Source organism: Stenella coeruleoalba, assembly GCF_951394435.1.
Source record: "Stenella coeruleoalba genome assembly, chromosome: 2".
In the NCBI taxonomy this organism is placed as follows: domain Eukaryota; kingdom Metazoa; phylum Chordata; class Mammalia; order Artiodactyla; family Delphinidae; genus Stenella; species Stenella coeruleoalba.
This window is the reverse complement of record NC_137147.1, coordinates 116,078,500-116,099,347: the sequence shown is the minus strand read 5'-3', so window position 1 is coordinate 116,099,347 and position 20,848 is coordinate 116,078,500. Positions and strand designations below refer to the sequence as shown.

Genomic DNA, 20,848 nt, shown 5'->3' with positions numbered 1-20,848 from the left:
GTCATATGCAATGAGAAGAATTAGGAGTTGTATATTAAATGCAATTCTGGAAACTTCCATCACTATCACTCAAGGAGAAATGAGATCAGAAAATGAAAAACAAAACCCCAAAGCAGGGCAGGAAGGGCAGTCTAATATCAGGAAACCGCTAATGTGAACCAGATCTCCTAATAATCAGAATGATGTCCTCAGTGACTTATTCGCATCTAATCAAGTTAGGGGAAATTTTCACAAGTCTGGGTGGAAGCTATCAAGTGGGGAGAGATGAGCATGCAAGAGGTGTTTAGGATTGAAATCTGCACCAGCCAACCAACTTGCCTGCCAGCTGTGGTATTACCGCCCCTGGCACCCTGGGGCTTGCTGAGCTTGGCATAGACCCTCCAGCCGGGTGTGCAGAAAGCCTGGGGCATTTATCCAGAGCCATGGCTAATACTGGGAATGCAATGGCCCACAGCAGAACCCCATCCCTGGATACTGGAGCCTAGCGATGGACTGGTGATGGAGACGCAGGCGAACATGGACCATTCAGTCCAGTGGAGGGGGCCACAGTAAGAGCCTTGCTGGGAGGGCAGGTGCTGAGGCCTCTGCAGGAGGGGTGCCAGTGCAGCCCTGGAAGCAGTGAGGAAGTGGGAGGAGGCGTCTCAGCTGCGCATAAGGAGGTGTTAGGGACGTGAAGGGCTTAGGGGAAGACTAGCCCTGATGAAAGAAACAGCATGGACAAAGGTCTGGAGGTAAGAGAGAACTGGGTGTGCTGGGGGCACCCCAAGAAGTCTGACACAGCTAGTGGCTCCTCAGAAGGTGGGCAGAGCGGGGGAGGTTGAGGCTGGAAAGGCAGCAGGGCCAGATCGTGAAAGCACAATGTCCCGACTGTGAGGGGCACGCACGGAGAACTTCTTTCTCGTGGAAAAAAGGGAGGGATCCTAAAGAGGGAAGTCACAGGGTCAGAGGAAGACACTGGGATTGGCGTCAGACAGACCCTGCGTTCCCGCGCCAACGCCACCATGTTCTGTGTGACCTTGGGCAAGGGACTAACCTGTAATCGGGGAATAAGTAGAACACCTCCTTGCCAAGGTTGTTACGAGGGTGAGTGAGATACTGGGCTGGCCAAAAAGTTCATTCGGTTTTAAGTAAAGACATTTTTCATTTTCACCAAAAACTTTAATGTAGTCACGAACCGAATGAACTTTTCGGCCAACCCAATATATGCGGGGCTGGGGGTATAGGTGAAAGAATGGTTGCGTTGACACTGGGAAAGGACTCCAGTGGATGCAGAAGGAATAAATACAAAAAAGGGAAAGAGGGAAGGGAGATGAAGAAGACTGTAGTCTGTGGAAGAGTTTTTCGGGGGAGCTTGGAGACAAGAAAGGAAGAGGTAGAGGAGGAGGGAGTAAACATACCAGGAATCGAATCCACTGTTTTGGCATTTTCTCAAAATACTGATATTCCTCTGACTCTGGGCCAAGCTGCCACGGGCCATGAGGAACACGTGGAAGGCCCCGTCACCTGGCCCGCACCGGCTCTCGGAAAAACTTGCTGCTGTTCCAAGTTTTATGGTTGTGGTTGTTTTTAGGGCTTGACCATTACAAAGGCCCCTTTCCAGGATACACGTGGCTCTGTGGCCCCAAAGCCCTCATCCACCCATTGGAAGGCAGGGCCTCCAGAGATCTGCCTCCACGGGGTGGAGTGTTATTCCCACCCCAGCCCTGGGGTTTTCTCAATCTCTTGAGAAAGAGATTGTAATTGTGGGGGGATATCACCTCTCTGCTTTGCCTGCACCCCAGCAGACAACATGAGGCCTCCGGTACTGTGAAGAAAAGGCAGGTGTCTGGGGAATAAACCTTATGTCCAGAGGGAAGCGGAGAAGCTTGCCCTCTGATGATAATTGCATTCCACAGCTTGCTGTTTCAGCAGCTAGACGCAAACCCGGGCCTGATTAGGCTCTTATTCAATAAGACTCTAGTCCATGCAAGATCAGGAGACATGGATTTTTCTAGCCTATTTTTTGGTCAGAAAATGCTCTGGAATAGACTGCTTTGGTCTCAGGACAGTAGCCTATACTGAGTCGATCTCATTCTTATAACAGCACAGTAACCAAAACTGATTTATAATATAACTTTTTGGACATTAAAATGTTAATGAAATTGCTGTCATGAAAAAGAATAGCTTGAATTTTTATTTTAACCATTCTCAAGGTCCCATCTCTTTTTAAAAATTCATTTCCTCTCACTTGAAGAAACTGCTTTATCATCTAATTTAAAACATCAGCTCCCCTCCCCCCAAGGTGATTTACTTTCTCTATAGAAAAATGGTAGTAACCGGCCAAGAATCTAAATGTTAAATGCAAGGAAAAATGAGACCTTTGGAAATGAAAATAAATGATCAATTTTTCTTCCTTCGGAGAAATCACTACTCCCAAAAGATACGGGATGTGGAAAGGAGAGGAAACAAATGATTTCAACTCTAAGTTCCTTGAAAGCAGCCACTCAGCCTTCTTATCTTTCTTTCCATCTATACACTTCTGGACGTTTCTGGAGCACTTGTGGATGCCAGCTCTCACTTAGGAAACTCACAGGTCAGGGCAAATGAAAAACAGATCACTGCAGTGAAACAAGAGAAATGCCTCCAGGAGAGACAGGTAGTAAGATTGCAGGGTCAAGAACCCCAAAGATAAAGGAGGGCAGGGATGGTATCACAGAGCAGGGGGCATTTGAGTAGGGTATTGACAGGTGAGTAGGAGTTGTCCAATTGGAGGGAGAAGCAGGAAAAGACACATGTTGTGTGGGGGAAAGCTGAATACCACCAACTGAAAGGAAGCACAGCTGAAGAGCATGGCGGAGGAAAGACACATGCTGAAGACACACACAAACCCAATTCAGTGCCTAGATCTTATCTTCTAGCTGACAGTAGCATTAGAAAGGGTCCTATACAGTATTACAGAAATCATTCTGGCTTCAGTGTAGAAGACAGACCAGCAGGGGGTGATCCTGAGTTGTGAGGCCAGGGAGGCGACTACTATGCTGGTCCAAGCAAGAGATGAGGAAGACCTGCACCAGGGCAGTGGTGGTGTGGATGCAGAAGGGCAGGTGCAAGAGACGCCTGCAAGGTGGGATCAGCAGGACTGGGTGAGCAGTCCCTTAGCCTCAAGTTTTCATGCAGAGAATGTGGAAAGCTGCAGGCTGACAGCAAATTGTGTAATTCATGCTGAGAAGGAAAGAGCCAAAAAAAAATGATAGTGGGAGGATGGAAAAAGGTGGGAGGCATCTAGCTAAGAAGAAAAGGGCAAAGGAAACTGAGCAGAGAACAGGTTGGATTAGTGCCACATAACCTCAGGTTTGGAAGAGGCCTTCCCTGATAAGTGGCTTTCTAGCCTTTCTTTACATACTTCTGTTGATGGGGAGCTCATTACCTGTAGAGTCATCCCATTCCATTGATACCTTTTGTGAGTTCTTTGAACCATAATCTTTTCCTCTGGCTCCACAGAGCTACCTTTGAATTTTTACTTTCAGTTGCTCAAAGACACTTTTTGGAAACCTATTTGATTTAGCAAGAAGCAGCTGGATGGCCTGGCAGGCCTCCCATCCTGCCGATGGAGAATCCTCCACTAGAGCAGGGCAGAGGCTGAGATAAATTCACAGCGCAGGAACACAAAGTTGAGGACACGTGTGGTTGCCCACTCTTGCCCTTGCCCTTGGGCAAGAGTCCCCTGCCCCATCCCACCCCATCAGAGTCTGAGTCCCCTGCCCCATCCCACCCCATCAGAAAATCACCAATACCGTGCTGTTGCAGCCAGCAAAGCAGGCAGACAGGTAGGTGACGCCATCTGCTCCACACACTGGAGTGAAGGAATCCGTTTGGCATTCACAGTTTTTATTGCAGGACGAGTAGGGGTCCAGGGCCGAGCCAGGTGATGAGCTGGAAAAGACAGGAAACGTGGAACCCATCAGAGAAAGGTCAACTTCTGTTGGATCCCCCCAGTGACAGCCCTCTGCCCTCTGTGGTCATGGTCGCCAATGTGGTCGTGGTTCAGGGAAGGAGGGCCATCAGTGCTTGGACTGTGCATGGATATACAGAAGCTGCCTCTGGCCATGTGCTCCCATTCTGCCTGTTTGACCTCGCAGGGTGGCAGATAAGCCCGGCCCTACTTCTCCTGACTTAACTTCAGGAGAAGGCCTGGTGGCCTGCTCAGAGGAGGAGACTGGTGTGGAGAGGAACTGGTACCCTGCAGGCCAACCACGCTGCAGCCCTGATGCTCCAAACTGGATTCCCAAGGCAGCTGCAGAGTCTCACGTAGAAAGGGGGACAGCTATTGGCGCTGGCTATGGAAGGACTCTCTGTAATTCCCTCTAAGGGCAAGTCTGATTGGACTTTAGTTCAAAGTCTTGGGATAATAACTCGGAAGTAAGTTGTCCTATAAGAGCTAACTTCTTTCCATGCTTCTCTCCTTTTTTCCCCTCCATCTCTCCCTCCCACCCTTATCAATACCTACTATGGCTCATACCCTGTAATTACTATGTGAGTCTAATGATAGCTTCTGATGGTTTAAGGAATTGTTGGGACTTCCCTGGTGATTCAGTGGTTAAGACTCCATGCTTCCATTGCAGGGGGTGTAGGTTTGATCCCTGGTCAGGGAACTAAGATCCCTCATGCCATGCATGCGGCCAGAAAAAAAAAAAAAAAAGGAATTGTTGAAGTCTCTTATTTTAAGCTGAATTTGAAAATAAAACTTATTTTTAATTTTCTATCTTCACGTCATTCCTAAAATCAAATGACAAAAATTGGCATTTGAGTCCTCTGTGGAGTGAATGTCTGACTGTCTCCCCAGTGCTCCCTTGGCCGCCCTGGGAGAGAGCCTTTAAGTGGAAGTCAGCCTTCTCTGCCCAGAAGGTTCACACAGATTGTTCAACCCTGGGAGGAAGATGCAGAGGCATCATCGACTTCGCAGCTCATGGTCACTAGGGACAAAACTGGCTCCATTAACCTACCCAGGAGAGAGGGTCCTGGCATCCTGGGCAGGCAGGGGTGGCGAGACCTTTCTGGGACTTACGTGTTTCCATAGGGAACAGTAACCCCAGCCACAGGGCCCGTGTCACAGCCCAGGAAGAGGAAGGAGACGTAACAAGCGGTGGACACCAGGTTGACGAGCATGGCCATCCGAATGGCCCCGAGGGCAGACAGGCTGAGTTTCTTCACCAGGAGACCGCCCAGGAAGATGCCCAGACAGGCACATGGGATCGCAGTCATCCCTGGAGGAGAGCAGAGGGGCAGGGACCATTAGCCAGGGAAGAGGGGCCAATCAATGCAGACACTGGGTGCCAGGCCCGAGGCTGAGCCCTGCATGGACAGGATTCCCTGTGACACCGCTGTGGTGCCACTTGCTCCACTGTGACCCAAAGCGTCTGTTAGTGGCCTCATTGCTACCCTCAAGGAGCTCATGAAAACTGGGGAAGACAGACACATAAAAACTCAATAATTAGGAGTCTAAGTCATACACCTTGCATGCTAAGTGGGGAACCCTCGTGGGAAACACACCCAGCTGGTGTGGGAACAACCGAGAGACAAGTCAGACCAGCTGGGAACACGCACGCGCATTTGAGAAAAGTATCAGGGAGCAGTGATGTGCCCTCTGTGCGTTTTCCAGGTGGTGCGGGAAAGGGGATCAAATTGGGGATTTTCTCCCACTCCTCAGGCAAGGAAGGGTCTGGAGGCTGTTTAAACAAAGGTCCCAGAACTCACCAGCCTGTGCAGACCGTGTTTTAACCAGCCCCGTGACCTCTCAGGAAGCAGCATCAATCAAATTAATATGTTTCGTAGCTCCTGGTGAGTAACTGGCATATATTTTTTTTCCCTTTCTTATAAACAGAGCTATCTGCAAGGCAGCAGGACCATAAACCTGTTATTTCTGATTCTCAGAGACTCAGGGCATCTTAGGAGGACCAAAGGATCCTAGCGTTCCAATCTCCTGTTTGGTTTTGTTCTGTTCTGATTCACTTCATCTAAACTCGGCTTTAAATTACTGTGTGTCATTTATCTACCGTGTAGATTGTGCATGGCTAATTTTCCAGTCTAGGCTGCCTCTTCCTTGCCAATCAACAGACCTCTAGGTCAACTGACTACATCAATCAGCTGGTATGTGCTAAAGGAATGCAAATTAATTTTAATATTCTGGTGAGAAAAACAATCAGGGAGGCTGAGCTCTGCAAAGGAAATAGCACAAGTTACACTTCTTGAAAAACATAGTATCTCTGTATTATTTGATGCTCTTGGAGGAGCTGTGCTTGGTTCTCTCTCGTCCTGGTATAGATGATCCTATTTGCCTGTCTAAACCCCAGGCCACTCCGCTCCCCCAACTACGCCCAATCCTCCTCCCCTCTCTCCCTGGAATAGGCCAAATCCGTTCAAGCCCCCAGTCTCTGCACTTGCTGTTTCCTGTTCTAGGACATTCTTACCCTCTATCTTTACTTGGCTGGGCCCTATGGAGGGCCTTCCCAGACCACCCCATCTAGACTGGTCCTGCAGCCCATTTGGGATTTCCTACTGTTTCTTGCCCTGTTTTATTGTTGGCATGGCTCTCCCCAGTATCTGAAGCTGCCTCAGGTATTTCTCGTTTCTTGTTCTCTCTCCCCCTCCTGAAATGCAGCTTCCCTGAGGACAAGAACCGTTCCATCCTGTTCAGTCCCGGCTCCCTGTGCCTAGCACGGTGCCCAGCACAGAGTGGGCGCCTGGGGATTATTTTCAAGATGAACGGAACAGCGAGCAGATGGGATCTGTGTGAGTGAATACTGATGGCCAGAGCCCACGCCCAGAGAGCAGGTTGCATTTTGTTCCATTTTCCATCAGAGGCAGCAGGGAGCGGCCCCTGGTGAGGATGGTAACTATGGCAATAAGAGGCTTTCAGCACCTTTTCTCCAAGCCATCATCAGCCTGCCCTCTCCCTCCCTGACGTGTGTGCGGCCTTAGCTTGCGGGCAGCTATCAGAACTTCCCCCCAACTCCATCCTCATTAGCTTCACCTATGCAGATTGAGTCCTTTTTATCTTCACGCATACATCAATGCCATCAGCCCTTAATCATCTGTGTTGCTCTTTTCTGAACTCTGCCCCATCTGCTGATGACTTTGTGGGTGGCCCAGAGACAGCGCTGATGGCCCAGGATGACTGCAGGGGTCCATCCCCTAGGTTTGTGGGGGGGGGGGGGCTACTGATGAAGCATTTTTGGACACGAGCCTTGCCTTACGCTTCTGCTGCCTCTCTCTGTCCCCTAAAGGCCCCCTGCCATCCCCTCCTGCAGCCAGCCTTCCAGAGTCCACGCTAACAGACTGATGCTATGGGTAGGGCACAGGGAGAGGGCACGTGTCCTGCCTGCCTGGGCTGCCAGCCGGATGGACGGACCGACAGATGGGCCACCAGGCTGCTTCTCCACATGGCGGGAGAGGGTCTCCCTGTGCAAGTGCTCTAACAGACAGAGTCCCTGGGACAGAAACAGGTGCAGGAAGGTGAGATTGTTTTTGACCTTCTGCCCTGAAGACTACTGATTTGTTTGTTGACAGAAAACTTTGGAAATCTGTCCTGAAATAGAACAGAGCCCCAACTCTGAAGCAAATGTAATCAAAATGTAAGGAGCTGCTGCAAAGAAATCAGGAAGTGAGAGATAAACTCTTTGGGTGCCGGAGGGCAAAACCTGAGAGATGGTAGGTGTAATGAAGAAGTTATAACTTTAATTATAGAGAGACACATTTTACCCTATCTCTGTCAGACAGGTACTAAAGGGCTGACTGCATCTTGCTAATACCTCTTGGAAGAAATACTTATAAAATAGCGGACGGTAGAGAGTTATTAGTTAAAAAAGAAAAACAACAAGGCTTGTGCTGCCCTAGCAGCTCCCAGGGAGAGGTGCTGGGATCTGGCCACATCATTGCTGGTAGGGTTTTAATTTTTTTTAACTTGATACCTTACGTCCTGTGAAGTGCATAAGCTTAAGGGAACACTGACGAATTTTTGCCCCTTTATACACCCCTGTATTAAAACATTTCCAGCAGCCCCAGGGGCTCCCTGGTGCCTCCATTCCCTCCACCCTCAAGGGTAACTATCATTCTGGCCTCTATCACTTTAATTAACTTTTCTTCTTTTTAACTCATAAATATGTACTCTTTTGTGTCTGACGTCTTTCAACTCTGTCAGATCCATCCACACTGAGGCATGTATCCAAGCTCTTGCTTTCTCATGCTGTATGACAGTTCACTGTATGAATATTCTATCATTTATTTACCCATTCTAGTATTGATAGATATTTGGGTTGTTTCCAGTTTGGGGCTGTTATGTATAAAGCTGTTTTGGATACTGTACCTATGCATATATAAATGAGTGGACCTAAACACTCACTTCTGTTGGATTTATGCCCAGAAGTGGAATGCTTGGATCCCAGCGTAAGCATATGCTTTTAGCTTTCATGGGTACTGCCAAACAGTTTTCCAAAGCGCTTGTACCATTGTGCACTCCCACCAGCAGTGTATGAGAGTTCCAGTGGCTCCACGACCTCGCCAACACTTGGTATTATCAGTCTGGCAGACATGGACTAGTATTTCATCGTGGTGTTCGTATGTGTTTTCCAGATGACTCATGAGGGGTCAGCACCTTTACATGGGTTTATTGGCCATTTTGTGAAGGAAATGCTAAGGAGAAGATCAGAAAATATCACCTCGCCCAGTTCTCTCAGGACATGATCTACTTCTACTTAACAGAGAAGATAATTCCACGGGGCTGGAGCCCTGTCGACTGCCAGGCCGGACTTGTCCCATTCTCAGGGGCCATCCTTGTGTCTCTCTCCTTTTCTGCACTTTCAGAACAGAGGAGCTCTTCTGTCAAAGGCTGTCCACTCTACTCCCTCTCTTTTCTGCACATCGCCTCTGCTCGTTCTTTCCCCTCTGCTTAGACACCTGCTCAAGTCCTTCCTGTCACAATAGCAACTGTCTCTTAGCAACAGCACCGTCACTACTCCAATCCCTTGACTGCAATACACACTGCCCACCATGTCTTCTCTCCGTCCCTCCACCACTAAGCTCTGGAAAGTGTCCTGCAGTCACTGGCTATTCCTTCCCTCTTGTGGGCTGCTCCCCTGCTGCTGTTTCATGGACACAGCCCTGACACAGGCTGAAAGACGTCCTGGCTGTTGAAGGGACCAGGGACATGTGAGGCCGCGTCACGCGTGGGCACTGCTGACAGCTTCCTTCTTGGTATCATCTCTTCCTTGACTCCCGTGATCCACGGATTTCTCTCAGGAGTTGCTTCTTGAACTTCTCTATGGCCTCCTGTATTTCCTATGGGCAGTGTTTCACCCCCTCTATTCTAATTCTACACATTTTCCTTCTGCAAATTCCACTCCTGTGTCCTCAACTACCATGCACAAACGGATGCAACCCACATCTTCTTCTTCAGCCCTCAACCATGCACAGGACATCATGTAGATATACCACGGCCATCTCACACTCAGCAGCTTCAACTCTGAACTCACAACCTTCCCTACAGATCTGATTCTTTTCTGCTACTTCCAGGTTTCACAAATGGTACCACCCTTTGTCTGAGCCAGAAACCTGGAAGTCATTCTTGACCCTGCATTCTCCTTCCTCCGCCATGAGACCACTTTCCCTACTGCGTATAAGGAATGCTCCTTCTCATGAGGGCAAACGGGTTTTCTTTAGCATGTCAGCTCCAAAGGACTGGAAGCAGATTCCTGTAGTCTACTGCTGAGAAGACTGGTAAGATCACGCTTGAGCTTGGGGAGAAGGAGTGTCATGATCCATTAATTACATCTGCCATGGGCACAGGGATAGAGGGGAGCATACGGCTTCCAGCCTCTATATTTGCTGACCGTGGGTTTTATGCTGCCAAGAATATCCTTGCTTTTTTATGTTCTTGACCAAAGCCTGCTAAACTTTCAAGATCCATCTCGATTCCCCTCTTCCTTCCTCACATCTTCCCCCCAGTTCTCCAGTTCACACTGATTTATGGACTTCCTGGCCTGTCACAATGCTTCCTATGCACACTTTACATTTTAACTCTTTATTATCATGTACTTTTAGCAATTGTCTCAGGCAAGTAAATCTTACTCCAAGAAAATCCTTTGAAATTCTTCTGCACACTGACCACATGTATATGCTTCTGCAGGGGCAGCACAGTCTGGGCTGTTGGGCGGGTCTCAGTCAATTCTTATAGTATTACAAGCAGTGACGGCCCCTCTCCACCCTCCTGGGAGGCTGAGAAACAGACTCACCGAGCAGCTGGTTGGCAGAAGAGGTGGTGAGGTTAAACTGCTGCTCCAGATACTTCCCCAAGAAGGCAGCGAAGCCAGCCACCACTGCAATCTCCATGCAGGCGGCCAGGATGATGCAGGTAAACACAGGGTTTGAGAGCAGGTGTTTTGTGACCTTCGGGATCACTGCAGGGAGAGAAGCAGAGGACCAAGGTCACACACTGCACTCCCAGGCCTTCTGCCCCCAAGGCCCCACTTTGACCCATCTCAGTAAACAGCATCAGGAATCACCTGGTTGCTCAGGCCAAAGCCTATAACCTGTTAAGTCAGCCATAACTGTGAAAACTCTGGCTTCAAAATATATGCTGATGTCTTGTCAACTAAACTGACAACTACTAAAGCAGGAGAAACTACACCATGACTTTTCTTTTTTTTTTTACAGCACACTTGAAACACTATTTTATAAGCCATCACAAGTTATTTCCATCCAAAAAAAAGAGGAGTTTGGGGTTTGTTTCTCAAAAGGGAAAATATAACTTAATCGTATTATAATTATAAATGTATTAATTATAGTAATACATCTAAGTATATATTATCAATATGCCTGTGATGAATATTTATAATGGTGCGTGTTAAGAAAATATATTTAATCTTTTTTTTCAGCAACTTGTTTTTTTTTTAAATTTTATATTGGAATATAGTTGATCAACAATGTTGTGTTAGTTTCAGGTGTACAGCAAAGTGATTCATGTATACATATACATGTATCTATTCTTTTAAGAAAATATATTTCATCTTAACAGTTTCAAGAAAGAAATGATAGTGTACGTATATGCATACACACATACACACGCACACACAATACATATATAATCCAGCCTCCACCCACCCAGCCCCCTTCCTTCTCACAACCACATTCGCCTGGCTTCCATGAGCTTTCACTTGGGGAAGACTAGGGTCTTGGTTTTCACTCTTGATCCAATATAATCCTCCCCTATGCAGTAGTCAATGGGATCAGGTCAAATCAGCTTCCTACTCAAACTCCACAATGGCCAAAATCCACACTTGGTACGATGGCCCACAGTCTGCCCCTTGGCTATCCGATCACACTTCTGATCACTCTCCATCCTCCCTCTGCTCCAGCCCCACCGGCACCTGGTCCTCCCCACCCAGCTCTTTGCACCAGGGCTCTTCCCTCCATTAAATGCTCTGAACCCAGATCTTTGCTCCATCTCTTCCTTATTCCTCAGGTGGTCTTTCCTCAACACCCAAGGCAACCTAGAAGCTGCTGCCCACCCAGCCCTGATGCTCAGGGCTCAGATGGGAGTTGATGGTGGGCAAAAGCGCTTCGTGGCTTGTGTACCGCTTTAATTACCAATGGAGCCAAAGCAGGTTTTGTTGAGGTGATGCATTTCAATCTTATTTTATTATACTCTGTTTTTCCTAAAGTAGGTGGTTTCATAAACCACTCAGATTTCCTTTTAATTTGGTGCTTTTACAAATGAGAGATTTGGGTTTCTTAAAATCCTTTGAATGTAATCACATTATTTGGCTCTTTCCAGCCATTAGAATCCTTTGTACAGGGTCTTTGACCAGATCTCCTCAGCTATGGAGTGATGACATATCCTGGCAGTAGGCAAGGGGTCTGGGGGTATCAGGACAACCCCATCATTTCAATACTTATGCCATTATTTTGATGTGCACTTAGTAAAAAAAAAACAAAAAAAGTTAACTAAAAGAAAACTGATACATCAAATGCATGGTTTCATGGCTACCATAGCTTAAGATGATGCTAGGTTAAATAAAACAAGTAGATTTAAAGTTATTTAAAGAGAAAGTTATGTAAATGACGGTACAGGTGGTAAGGAAATAGGCAAAAATGTGTAAAAGTGGTGTAGCAGTGATAAGTTAGGGGACCTCTGTTCTGCTGTACTCATAATAATGTGGAACATTTGGCATGTGATGTACTTGTTTCCTTCCACCTGTGTAAATAGAAAAAGATAAAACAGAGTCCCAGATGTAGCAAGTACTATTCCAAGTCTAGGAAAAACCAATCAGTGCCCATGGTCATACAAAATAAACAGGTGAGCAATGTCTAACACTGCATTCCAAGGTAATGAATTAGCCAGCTGTCCTAAAGAAGAGAGCTAATTACACAGGCGCAATCTCATTTCCTAGGAGATGAAACCTCTAAATGGCCCAACTAATTAGAATAAAATAATAATAGGAGATACATAAGTTTTTAATAACGTTAACAGACAAGCTCAATAAATCAAAATAACAGAACAATGGGTCAGGAACTGGCAGATACACACAACATAAAATTTATCATTTCTGGGAAAGATACCAAGTTTCAAAAATGAAAATCTCTATATAAGACAGGGACTTAAGGATCCTTTGACGTACTAAAAGGAACTTAGCTATGGGAATGGACTGAGCCAGATGATTGGAGGCTCAGAATCACTGTGGGCTGAGCAATCTGATTCTGCATCCCAACCGAGAAACAACCAGACAATAACCAGAGCTGGTGGCCTCAGCGGTTCCATGGTGGTTTCTCGTTAAACTACTAAAATCTTAGGAAGGTAACTCTTGGATTAAGTAAATGTGTGTGCACACATGCACAAAATAAAACAAAAACTTTAAAAATGGTAGGAATAAGAATAAAGATGGTGAGAAAACAACTCTAAATCCATGGTATTTATATATTTATACCTGCTTTATTGCAAGGGACTGGCCTTTATGCGTGTGTTCTGTTCATTTTTTACAGGGTTTCGAGCATTCATAATAATCTGACTTTTTTAGAAATGTCATCTCAAATATTTGTCTAGAAGAGGTTACACTTAAAATCTATGCTTAGGGGCTTCCCTGCTGGCACAGGGGTTAAGAATCTGCCTGCCAATGCAGGGGACATGGGTTCGAGCCCTGGTCCAGGAAGATCCCACATGCTGCGGAGCAACTAAGCCCGTGTGCCACAACTACTGAAGCCCGCGCGCCTAGAGCCCGTGCTCCGCAACAAGAGAAGCCACCGTGATGAGAAGCCTGCACACCGCAACAAGGAGTAGCCCCCGCTTGCCACAGCTAGAGAAAGCCCGCGCACAGGAACGAAGACCCAGTGCAGCCAAAAATAAAATAAATAAAATAAGTAATAAATTTTAAAATAAATAAATAAATAAAATCTATGTTTAAATGTTGGAAAATTTTCCTTTGTTAAATTCACATTATTAAGTATTGTAAAAATATTTAGAGGAATGTTGACTGTGTAATGTTCAAAAATGTGTACTGTTTGACAAATATAGAAGATGACTACATTGGGCATAAACAGAAGGTAATGAAGTAAGTATTTGTCTTCATAAACAAAAACCCCTTGGATGTTAAGACTCCATCGTCATAAATCACCGCTAATGAGTGAAGGCTGATTTGCTATAGTGTTTGGCACATTGTGATGGTATAATGTACCTGTGACAAGGGGCTGGCTGATTATGTCACAAAACACCAAGCTTCGCAGAGAGTGGTATGGATTACGTGGGCAACCATGGCACTTCCTTGTAATAAATGAATTTGAGAGCCCCCAGCTATTCATGTTTTGGCGGGTAATAACACTGTTGCCCCATCATTGTAGTCTTTTGGCATTAAGATATCTAAACTTTGGAAACACTGTTGACAAACAGTCAGCACGTTGGGCACATTCTAGGAAAACCATCCTGTACCATACTTTTATTGTAGGCTTCATTTACTTTGTTACAGTGCAGACTCTTTAGATCTGGGGACTTCAGTAGGAGAAAGCACCACGGCCACACTTGCTTGCAAATAAAACCGCTGCTGAGCTGACACCGCCAGCATCCTCCAATTAGGAACTATGTTCTCTGGCTCAGAAATGATGCCAATGAGGAGTTGAGTTTGATCACGTTAACTGTTTGGGCCTCGGTACCTCCTTGTCCTTGATCATGGCCATCGTGGTTTATTTGGGGATGACGAGGGCACTTCTCAACAAAGGCAACTCGAGCTGATGGAACATTTTCATACTTCAGCAAGCATTTTAATTATTCCAGAGATAAGTCCATTTCAGTTGGAAGGATTCCTTGTCAAGATAGGAGCCTGCCTGTTTTTGTTTGAATATCTAATGACTAATTTTGCCTTGGATTAGATGTGAAAATCATTAGGTTTGAGGATTATCTGACTGAAGGCCCAGGGAAGACTCAGTGGGCCTCATCTGCATGAAGAGCATCCTTTTTTCCGCCTATACCCAGCCGATTCGCCTCCAGAAATGACAGCTTCCTCTTGTGTTCAGCTATTTTCCTCCCAGTTTCTTCCTCCCATCCTGGGTTTTATTGCAATGACTTGTAGTACTGTCAAAGAAGATTCCTTTCCAAAGGTTCAATCTACCCTCCAAAGCCCCAATTTGAAAACGGGTATTAATTAGCTTGACCCTAGGGCTGGCTATCCCAGTGTTCCAAGCTTTTTCATGCAAATGGATTGTTAAGTCCATAAAATGCTAACTTTCCAAGGTGGCAGTAGCTAATGAGGTGGCCCAGACAGATAGAAATTGGTGAACCAAGGCCACACCAGGCTACCAAACACCTACAGTCTCCCAGAGCTATTTGCCTCTCACCTTCTGATTTAGCCTCAGAAGTTGGGAGCTGGGGTAGGAGGCAGGCGGGCTTGTACCATGCAGCCTCACAGCTAGGGAAACCTTTTCACCTCTCATCAGGAGCACAGTGCTGCTACTAGCGGAATGGTACAAAGTTGGGAGTGATCTCCAGGGAAAACAAGTTTGCTACTGCTAGTCTTTGGAAGGCAGTCCTGTAGGATGGAGTTTCTTGGAAAATTGTGGGTTCTCCAAGAGGGAGAAAGGCAGGTTTAGAGAAGTTGTGAGGATTAACCCTGACAGAGCATTTCCTGTAGGCCAAGTACCATTCTAACTGCTTACACATCCACTCGCATTATCCTCACAACAAACTGTGTTCCTGGGATGATTAAAATCCTCCATTTACAGATGAGAAGATGGAGGCAGACAGTGGCCCCATGGTTAAGGAAGCAAAGCACCTGCTGCCACACAGTGTGCTTATAACCATTGTGCTGTTCTGCTCTGGGTTCTGAGGGGTGCTGTTGTTGGCTTGAGGACTAAGCATGCAGGCTGCCCCTGGTAATCAAGCTGCGGCTTAATTCTTAGAATGAAGAATAATAAAACATTCCCACTGGGGTTAGGGAAAATGAACAGATCTGACATGACTGAGGGCTTAGTCCATGTCGTTTGAAGGCAGAGAAGTAGGAGAGGAAGGGAGGGGGACAGAGGAATGAAAGAAAGGATTGGAGAGCCTACAGAAGAGCCCTGTACCACAGAAAAGGTTTCACTGAATAAGGTTGTATAAAATAATGGCTAAGAACCTGGTCTAAAGAGCCAGGTCATTGGGATTTGAATTCTGGCTTCAAGACTGACCAGAGCACATGACTCCATCCCATGGATTGCCACAAACATGAAATGAGACCCACTGCATGTAAAGCATGTGGCCCAGGGCTTCTAGTCTAGAATACAGGTAAGAGTCTGATGGGATTAACGGCAAAGATTTACTGTATAGCACAGGGAACTGTATTCAATATCCTGTAATAAACTATAATGGAAAAGAATAGAAAAAAATATATATATGCATAACAATCACTTTTCCGTACATCTGAAACTAACACAATATTGTAAGTCAACTATACTTCAGTAAAAAAGAGTCCGATAGGATTAATAGTAATCAATATAATAGAAGTAATCCTTGGCTATGTTAGGGAGAGAGGCCTTGGGCTGGGAGGAGGACATCAGGCTTCCTACAGGAATGCCTATGTGATCAGATGTGATGAGTAGAGTGGGGAAGAGACTGGAGCAGATGAACTGAGCTCCTGGGAGCCAAGGGCTTTCCAAGAAGATCCCCCTTCTGCAGGGGGCTGTTCAGCAGGTCAGGGGGTCAGGAGGCACAAGTCCTTGTCCACTGCCCTTCCTGAGAATTGGAGGTACTCTGGGAAGTGCTCAATGTGGGGCTCAGTTATACTCCCCTTGACCCTCAGATCTCTCTGCCTTCAGTCTCTCTACTGAAGTTGGCCTTGACTTTCTTTCTCTTTAATAACACTTCTGTCAATACAGCATGGTTAACATCTCCCAAGATGGGAGATGGAGCCAGTCTATGCAACTGCTCAGGAATCATGACAATGACCGCCAAAGCCTGCCTTGCAACCAGTGTTGGATGGGCACCGTGGCAAGGTTTCTCATTTTTAACTCTCACAACTATTACAACAGGGGGTGGTCCTACCATCCTCATTTTAGACCCAAGGAAACCAAGGCTCCCTTGAGAGGCTGAAACCCAACAGTCCGCATCCCAGAATACAAAACAGAGAAGCGAAGGAGGGTCGATTTGAACACAGTTCTGCCTGCACTCTGGGACTCATCTCTAAATCTTCAGATTTCTGGGTGGGGCCTCGAATCAACAGAAAAGTACTTTCCTGAAAGGTGAGCCACCATGAAGTGCTTCCCAACATAGGAGACCCATGACCAGAAGAGAACAGAGGTGGGGGGGATCTGGGTGAGATAAATAACAGTATTCAAGTCATGACCAAAAAAAAAAAAAAAATGAAAGAGGAAGGAAGAAATAATGGAGTGGAAAAACACACCATCATGGAGGCACAAGAGTGAAGCCAAGGTAGAGCGGATAGAGCAGATACTGGGAAAAACGAAGTTTCATGGGGTAGCGTGAATGTTCACCAGCCACCAAGTTGGTTCCCACATGCCCAGGGCAGGCTGTCATCCTGGCACCACCGACCCCACTGGACACCCTTGTCTGGGTCCTCCCGTCTGTCTCATAGGAGGAGCCAGGTGCTCTCAGGTAGAGCAGAGATGGAGCAGCTCCAGCCCCAGACATGGGCATTGTGCCTGGTAAGAGCAGATGCTTAATACATGCAAGGTAGATTAAAGAATCCAATAAAGAAACAAATGAATCACATAGCCTTGAAAGGTAACTGTCATAGTCTCTTAAGGAACATTAGCTGTAGAAACAGAAACCAATTTATGATCACACCATTCGAGATGTTCCGCAGGTTCATGGGTTGTGAGGAAAGTGGGAATAATTAGCTAATACAGTCATTTCCATCACTGATTCTGGAGGTGCCTAAACCATCCCTTGAGTAGGTAGGGGTGAGGGAAATCCCAGTGGGAGGGAAGGCCCGTGGTGCCTCCCGGAAGCGAGCGCCTACCATGAACTTGGCCCCAGACCAGCAGCCTTGGGCCCCCTGTGGCCTCATCACTATAGAGGAGCCCATCCCCCAATCTCTGCCCGGGGCATCCAGGGGAGCTTCTAGCACCCTCTCACGGCTAACTTTGAAAGCAGTAACTACCAGGCTTCTGTCTGCCCATCTTCAGTAAGGTAATTATAGGCAGACAGTAACACCTCCCTTGTATGGAGAAGGTCATGGTTTGAAAGAACAAACAAGAAGCCATCAGCACAGGAAATGAGCATCTACAGCGAAATCCAAGTGTCAGATGGGTGTGGATCGGTTAGGACAACCCAGAGCCCATCAATTCCACCGACTCTTGAAAAGTCACCACCTCCTTACAGCCACCAAGGAGGAGCAGTGTGGTTGCCCACTAGCCAGTTTAAAGCAAGAACTAAGTGTCCACAGCAACTGCAAGCTGCTGCTCTAAACTGGGGTCATCCCAGTCATTTCCTGGCATCAGCAGTGTGAAGTCAGAAACATGATCCCCACATGATTTCAGAGGTGGAGGAAGGAGCTTGGGAAGCAGCAGGCTCTTATTCAGACCCCAATATTGCATCTTTCCATGTTGGCCGCAGACAGAAAATGACTAAGGAAATCAAGCGTCTTTCGTAAGCGAACGGCCACTTTTATAACTTCATGCCAGCCCCTAGAACCTTCTCTGGGAGCAGGGCGCCCCACCTCAGCGGTGGCCAGGCTCACTGCGTCTGACATTCACAAAAATGCTAACGATGGGAGAATTCATTCCTGGGAAGTCTGGAAAGAGAAACAGCAGTGTGCAGAAAAGAAACGGTGAAGCCAAGTACCCAAGCTGACGTACGTGCCCATCTCTAAACCTAGGCTTCCTAATGCTACTTCCGGAAGTGCTGGGTTTACAGCAGGTCTTCTCAGAGCCTTCAATATGCTAACGTCAACCTCCAAGAGTCATGTCACAGACTGTCCCAAGCTTATTTCATCAGCGGGTCACCTCCCCCATTTTATCTTATATGCAACTGCCAGAGAAATTAGCCCCTGGTGGAGACCCCTCAAGGGACCCCCACCAGCTCTGACATTTGTTTTCTCCTGGGAGCTCACTTACAATCTTCTGGGGAGCTTTAAAGACACCCAGATGCCTGGGTCACCTCTCCCCCATCCCCCTTCCCCACCACAGACTCAGAGAATCATAATTTGTAGGGATGCGGCCCCTGAATATGTGTGTTTCAAGAAAGCCCACATGCAATGCTGACTCAAATCCCTAGTTGGGAAACAATGGCTCATAAAATAAAGTCCAGTCTCATTAGAAGGGCAATGAGAAGGCCCTCAATAATTCATTCATAATTTTACCAAAGACTTACTGGGCAGCTTTGGATACCAGGAACTCTGCTGGATGTGGAAGCTGAGACCAGCCTGCCTTCTATCATGACCTTCCCTAAATCCTCTTCCCAAAACCAGATGTCTCTCTTCCATGCACACCTCAGGCATCCCAGCCCAGAAGCCTTTGCCCTCCCCTCCATCCACGGGAATCCTGCTCGTCCTTCAAGATCAGGCTGAAATGCTGCATCCTTCACACACCTGTCTTCAAATCCTCCCTCTGTGGTCCTCACTATATCCCTTTGAACCTCCCATAATCCTCGCCACCTTCTATCCTGTATCATAGCAACACATCATAAGTGCCGGAAGAGTTAGCATGAATAGAAGAGTCCTGGGATCCCATAAGTCTGAGAAATATAAACTAAAGCAAAGCCAGACAGCTTTCCTTAGAGCTGGCCTTCTCAGAGCCTTTAACACAAACATATTCTACGACTCTCCAAGAGCGTCACAGTATACATATGGTTTCCCAGCTTATTTGGCCATGTAACCACTACTCCCGGTTATTTTTGTTGATCTGTTTTTCTCTGAGCATCTCAGAGGACTCACGTTCCAAGGAACTCCCATTGGGAAATGCTGTCTTCTAGTTTTTTCCCTCCTTCCTCCCTTCCTTCCTTCCTCCCTTTTTTCCTCCCTCCCTCCCTTCCTTCCAAAACCACAAGGAGCATCCACAGTGTGCCAGGCAGCATCGTGCTAGGTGCCCTCACCTATGTTCACCTCAGGCGCTTTGCTGAAATAACTTGAGATGGGGAGTCATGACTGATGCACGGATATAACCCCCAGCGCATCCTCCATCGACACTGATACGAACACGATGAAACCACTGACCAGTCTGGACCCTGGGGACCTGTAAAAATGACACCTGTGACGTGGCAGCCTCTGAACCACAGCTTGGCATAGAATTCCAAGTGGTTGGGAAGGCAGATGGTTTCCTTGGCCACAGAATCAAGAAAGAAGACTTTAACAGGAAACCCACACGAGGGGAAAGCACAGTTCTGAAGATGAATCGCATGATAAAAAACACTCGGCCGTTTGGCCTGCAGAACAAGGACTCTCAGATCACCAGGCTGCTCACAATAACACTATGCTGAAAGGCAACAGGCCCTTAATTAAGAAAGATGTAGCAGAAACCGACTGCTGGCTGGCAGACGATGTAGGTGGCCTGGCAGAGATGCAGAAGCTGGAGGCATGAGCTGGGTCCCACGGCCAGGCCGACGCACGTGGGGCCCCCACGGGAAAAGTGGGTGGCACAGAGGTGGGGGGCGAGTATGCACCCTGCCCGAGCAGCAAGACGCACGCTAGGAAGACGGGCAAGTAAAGACACGCACCCAAAGGCACAGTGCAGGTCAGCCTGAGCCACTGGGCTGGCAGACCCTCTGCTTTGGTGGCTGAAGCACCAGGAGCAGATCTTCCTTCCCACACAGGTAAGTCACCTGGGAGCCAGCCGTGACACTCAACACAGGTGGAGCTCCTGCTAAGCCAGTGTCTGCGGGTGGGTCAAACACAGGTCAGAACTCTGGGAAGGGCTGTGTGCGAGGACGGTTTTAGGGAAAGCAGCAAACCGTGCTGGGCTGGGCAGCGCCTGTCCAACGATCCATGCATCCCCCCATTTATCAGATGTGCACTGAGCATCGGCCATGTACAAGGGCATGGCAAAGCCGGATGTGGTCCCTGACCTCATGGAGCTTATGGAGGAAGTGATCACTCCTACAGAGGTCACATTCTGACCATGGCACAGAGAGCAACATGCCGTGGAGGGGTTGCCATCAGGAGGTCAGGGAAATGTCCTTGGGGAAATGATGTGTGAGCTGATGTCTGAAGATGGGATCAGAATTCCAGGGGTGGGAACAGCAAATGCAAAGTCCATTGAGCCTGGGGAATATGAAGGACTAAAAAGAGGCCAGCAAGGTGAGACTGGTATGGTGGGAACAGGGCGGCAGGTGTGAGAAGAGGCTGGAGGGGCAGAATCTCACGGGGCTGGTGGCCACGTGAAGGGCTCGGCCGCTATCTAT

General features: G+C 47.3%; 1 protein-coding gene across 2 annotated transcripts in view; it reads right to left on the bottom strand.

Annotated features, from left to right (window-relative positions):
• The window catches only part of SLCO3A1 (solute carrier organic anion transporter family member 3A1), a gene marked incomplete at its 3' end in the record, with an annotated part of 316,397 nt that overhangs the window by 33,693 nt on the left and 261,856 nt on the right, over positions 1–20,848 (bottom strand). For both annotated transcript variants that reach the window (XM_079915152.1, XM_079915151.1), the window contains exons 5-7: positions 10,266–10,430; positions 5,045–5,243; positions 3,774–3,912 (exon numbers count right to left, since the gene is read on the bottom strand). In XM_079915152.1, the coding sequence (XP_079771278.1) occupies positions 3,774–3,912; positions 5,045–5,243; positions 10,266–10,430 (503 nt within the window). The remainder of the gene's footprint in view (positions 1–3,773; positions 3,913–5,044; positions 5,244–10,265; positions 10,431–20,848) is intronic.